The 5,298-nt window shown below is 32.1% G+C and overlaps 1 protein-coding gene across 1 annotated transcript; it reads right to left on the bottom strand.

Moving 5' to 3' along the window:
- On the bottom strand, positions 2,385–4,488 carry LOC107639819. Its single transcript, XM_016343434.2, has 8 exons — positions 4,343–4,488; positions 4,026–4,106; positions 3,567–3,656; positions 3,202–3,368; positions 2,888–2,957; positions 2,711–2,790; positions 2,489–2,570; positions 2,385–2,404 (listed from the first exon to the last, which is right to left on the bottom strand). Exons 1-7 carry the CDS (start codon positions 4,418–4,420, stop codon positions 2,504–2,506), a joined length of 633 nt encoding a protein of 210 aa, XP_016198920.1. The 5' UTR covers positions 4,421–4,488; the 3' UTR covers positions 2,385–2,404; positions 2,489–2,503.

Here is a 5,298-nt window from a genome sequence, read left to right as displayed (position 1 = left end):
TAAAACAAATTATAAGGACAAAATAGTCATAGCTTTGTTACTCTTATAACCATGATAATACATCTCCCAACAAAAAAAATGCACATCAATGTCTTCACATTTTTCATCATCTTCATATTTTGTTTAATTTTATGTTTGTTTTAGTTTATATCCTTTATTTTATCAATGTCTTCACATTCTTCACCATCTTCATGTTTTATTTAATTCTATATTAGTTTTAGTTTATATCCTTTTATTTTAAGTACGTTGTAGTCTCACAGTCTCACTGGTAGTTTGGTTTCACTCTAATTATTCTATTAAAGTTTTATTTGTAATTTTTTAGAAAAATCTACTAATTTTGTTCTTCATACACACTTTTATGTGTTTCTCTTACTATCGGCCTTCTCTTTTTTCAACACCCTCAATTGCATCGCCTCCTTCGTCTTCCATTGCCTTTATCCACCGTTGCAAATTTCATCATTTGATTTCACGCATAACTTTCACTTACATTTTTCCTTCTCTTCAGTTTACTTATTTAATTTATATTTTTAGTCATTCTTTTATCCTTTTAATTCATTCTCAATTTTTTACGTAAAAAATAGTTCTGTCTTTTTTTCTTATCAATTTGATGTAAAAAAAATCATTTTTTTTATCTTATCGATTTGATGTAGAAAGAAAATATTTTCTTTTTATCTGATATGTGTTCTTATTTTTTGTTTACATGTCTTTATCTATCAATGATGGAAAGAAGAAGTTTCATAAATATTTTGTTAACTTATTATTTTTAGATTGCTTTGCAATAATATTTTTTTTAATTTTTTAAATTATTAATTATATAGAGTATTATATTTGATATTTGAGTACATAAATATTTATTTTGAAACTAAATTAAATTATTAATTTTATCTAGTACAATATTATTTGTTTTGAATATTCTAGCTTTTCTACAAAGAATTGATTCCGTTGTCATTTGCGTCACGCAAATTATCTAAACATGACACAAGTTACAAGTTTCTGTGTTTTTCTCTATGTCGTTCAATTTATGAGCAATATATAACAACTCCTCACAAATTCGCAACACTTATTGAGCTCCATTATCCATTACCACCCTCCTTCTTCTTCTACTACTTCTGGTGCTGCAAAATTACGAATTTGCCCATGGAGGAAAGCGCAAGGTGCACATCAGCGATGACCTTGATGACGTGTACGATGACGAAGAGGACGAGTCTTGGAAGGAATGGGGCAAGAAGAAGGAGCCATCTTTCCCCCCCGCCGATCTGTCGAAAATGGAACCGTCTCAGATCAAGGAGGAGATGATGAAGCGCCACACCGGTCCCGTCATCGGCTTCGTCAAGCTCCGCTTCGGACTTCCCCGTACTCCGGTCAGCCACATTTCCGTCTCTGGTTAAGGCTATTCTTATCTTGGTGCAAAATAGGGCTCCAATTTTTAGCTATGATTTTTATCAGGAAATTGGCTGTTTCTGCATGTTTATTGGTTTTTGATGAATTTCAGCTAGAATTTTGGTTACATTACTGATTTTGTCCGGTCAAGTTCGTTTTCTTGAGTGAAATGTAAGCTGGAATTGGAGTTTAGTGAAAGTGACCTTCTAGAGTTTTAGTGCTGAGTTTTACGTTATTGTTAGGGTTTCTTTTTAATAAAATGAAATAAAATATGTTTTATTTTATTTTTTGAGTTGTGGTTGTGATTATTTCAAGCTGTGGTTTTTTGTGATGGATTTTGGTGGAGGATGATTGGCTCTTGCACATGTATTGTTTTTGCTCATACTTCATTTAAGGGGAGAAAGAAGTTAAAAAAATTAAGATATAGTTTGAGTTGAATTTGTGATTTAATGTGATCAATTGATTCTGGTGAATTTCAATGAGCACATTCGCTCATGGCCATTTATTAATTTTTGCATTTGAGCTCTAGTTGAGTTTAAGTTTTGGTTACTCTGTTGGATTAGGGTCCTTTAAGTTTAAAGTGAACAAACTTAGTAAAGTGATAAAGTGAGGAGTAACTGCTATTGGATTGATAACTTCTATTGCAATGGGTCTTATCATTGGGATTTGCTTCCCTTGCCATGTAGCCTTCAAGTGACTGCTGTAAAAGTGATGGGTAATTGAATTGTCGGCCGTCGAGCATGTTAAGGTTGCTTCAGCATTATGTTTGTCTTATCCATTCTGGAAACTGTGTTCTGGGATGGGGAATATGGATATCTCTGGTGCTTTTTTTTCTTTGGATAGTTTATGGTGCTTTCTTTTGGTGGAGCCTTATTTTCAACTTCTTCTTAGTAGTTTATTTGATTTATCAAGATGGTGTTTGATTATCAAATTGGTCCTTATTGGCAATTTTCTTTGTGATAGAAGAAAGAGTTTTTTGTTTGAACATTTTTCGTTAATGTTAACAAGCCTATCTTCCACAAAGCTGCAATTTTAAAAAAAGAAAAATATTAACCTTAGTAATTTCTCTTAAACCATGTTAACATGCAAATACAATGTTCTTAATAACCTGAAAGGCAAAATCTTACTGTAGGGTCAGTCCTTGGTGCTCTGGCATCTTTTGAAGCTTCTTTAGCATTTCTACCTTAGGACTTCATAGAAAAAATATTAATAAAAAGATTTTAAAAAACACTAACAAAACAAAGAAAGTACATGTTGGTTGTTAACAAAATATGGGTGTCAAAATAGTGTCCGCTACAACATGATTTTGATATTCATACAAGATACTAACCCAGTTCCTAAACCATATATTCTTTCTGGTGGTAAAGTGATTCCAGCAAGCTCTTTCAGTAAAGCATCAGCAAAACGGCCCTATAGCCAAAGAAGGAAAAAATGCAAAGTAAGAAGAGAACATAGCAATGTGAAATTTCATATAAGACTAGAATTATGTATTCTTAAGGATTATTACCTGTTTTGTGGTGACAATGTAAACTTTTGAGCTTGCAAATCTTAGTGCATCAGCAGTACCAGGATAGAATCTATAGGTATAAAAAATAAAACACAATCACCAATAAGCAAGAGTCCAAAAGTCAAAAACACAATCGCGCGCACATTTTTCTAAAATCCGAATATCTAATCTCAGTTGTTTTTGTCTGGTGTATCGAATGGTACGGATATACATGCATCAAACCTTAAGATCTTAACATAGTTTTCGACAGATAACTTCTATTAAATTTATACTGTTAGATAACTTGTATTAAGACATTCCCTTAATTGAACTACCTGTTTGCTCCCATCCAACCAGAGAAATCATTCTGCAACCAATCATCTCTGACCTTTCCAAAAAGATCTATCAGTTCATCTCTATTCTCATCCCATTCTTCCATCACAATAGGCTTCAATTTGATCCATGTCTCCAATATACCCTCAACTGTGAGCCCTTCTGCAACCTTTCAAGAAGAACTATGACATAAATCAAGTGATACTACACTTGTCAATTCATAATAAAAAGGTTAAATTACACTGACATTTCTTCATTTAAGTTATAAAACGCCTGGTGTAAGCATGATATTACTTAATCTCAGAACAGGTTAGTGTAATTTAAGATGACAAAAATCAAGGTGATTTTAGGCTTAATATATACAGACCGAAGATTTTCGAATTGATGGAACTCTGGTCTCAAGCAATAATCTCACAAGTAAGAGAGTCTCATATCCAGTTTCCACCACTGGCCTCACCTGACATGAAAATACTACAAGTTCATAAGAAAAGTAGTATAACTCAAATGTTTTATGAACACTGCAGAAATTGTGTTGAGATTTTAGCTTTGCAATCATTTCTTAAGTAGCAAACCAGTCATTGTTAAAACAAATAACTAACATTTGAACATCTATTCATTAATTTAACCAAGTGCTTCCTTCGTTTAATTTTATCTGTCACTGTCATTTTTTGGTCTACATACATTGATCCAATAATATGCCAAGAAGTTATAGTGACAGATAAAGAAAGACGAACGAGCACTTCGTAAACATAAATTAAGCATTGATAAGTGAGCATTGTTTGTTGAGAAGTGTAATTAATTAACAACTTAGAAGTTAATTATTTACTGTAATCATCTGTTGAACAATCCAATCTTCAACGGTTGGATCCACACCATCAAACAATGCTGGCCATCTCAACTTGGCTGCCTACAAATTTATCGAAGTGATCACAGCTTAAGTTTAATACATTATACATTATGACATTAGAATCTTATTGATATTTTCCACTAACTGGATAACATTAACAGAAAATTTGAAACATTAGTAAAAGAAGATAGAAATCCTAGAACTAGAAGAACATATATACAATGAAAATGTTGGAAATACTGTGTGTATTTCTCTTCCATTATTATAAGAGAGAGGGAGGAAGAGAGAGCATGAACCTTGACGGCAGAGATAGCAGTCTCTCCACAAGTATCACACAGAACTCCATCAAAGTCTAATGCATAAAGATGACCCATTTTTCCTAAGTTCCTTTCAATCTTGCAATGTCTATCTATATGTATTTTATACTAAGATAATAATATAAATTTGCATGGTACACAATACCCGCCATCCAAAACAGGATTGAAAATCTTTGGGGCCTAGCTTCCATTAAAATTATGACACGTGAATGTCTACCATTTTTTTTTGTTTATTTTTCATTTTTGTCTATTTAATAATAATGCCAATAGTTTCTTTCTTTTGTCATTTAATCTAAGTTTTTGTAAATGACACTTTTAATACACTTAACATGGTTGTAATTTTTATGAATTATGTCTGTTCTTTAAAAACTTATCTAAGTAAAAAAATTTGCCTTGATGCCCTTGAAAAGGTGCTATGCTTAGGTGGCTTAACAAATTCCAAACTAAACACACTTTAACAGTGTAAGATTACATTTTTTGGTTTGCATGTTAGATCTTTAAAGGAAAGGCCTATGGTAATATCTAAGTTTGAGTAAAAAGAGCTACCGTTACCTTATTAATTAAGCTCATCTACAGCATAAATGAATTTATTATAGACATGATATATAACTGAATATAATAATATTGTTTGATCTATATAGTCGACTTTATCTTGATGGAATTTGTTGTTTAAGTTTTCGTGCATTACAATATAATTTTATCTATGCATTAATATTTTTACCATTTCGCATAACTTTTATGGAGACCAAACCTGCCTTCTAAGATGGAAGATGTGTAGTAAATCCTCGAAATATTTCGGCTAATTTTTTTTTATATTGGAGGAGTGTGTGAGTTGTGTTTGGTTATGGTGTATACAGGTATTAAACACAGGTCTGAGACAGGGAGAAATCGGACCGTCCGAGTTCTTTGTTAAAAAATTTGTTGACCCCAAATCG

The sequence above is a fragment of the Arachis ipaensis genome, chromosome B04 (genome assembly GCF_000816755.2).
Source record: "Arachis ipaensis cultivar K30076 chromosome B04, Araip1.1, whole genome shotgun sequence".
Classification (NCBI taxonomy): Eukaryota; Viridiplantae; Streptophyta; class Magnoliopsida; order Fabales; family Fabaceae; genus Arachis; species Arachis ipaensis.
This window is presented reverse-complemented; position numbering and strand designations above follow the sequence as displayed.

Excerpts from the sequence above, each read along its gene's own strand:
- LOC107639819 (XM_016343434.2), bottom strand. The coding sequence starts at position 4,420 with ATGGGTCATCTTTATGCATTAGACTTTGATGGAGTTCTGTGTGATACT. Across the intron at positions 4,107-4,342 it reads CTGCTATCTCTGCCGTCAAG|GCAGCCAAGTTGAGATGGCC; the intron begins GTTCATGCTCTC and ends ATAAATTTGTAG. Across the intron at positions 2,571-2,710 it reads ATATATGGTTTAGGAACTGG|TCCTAAGGTAGAAATGCTAA; the intron begins GTTAGTATCTTG and ends TTTTCTATGAAG.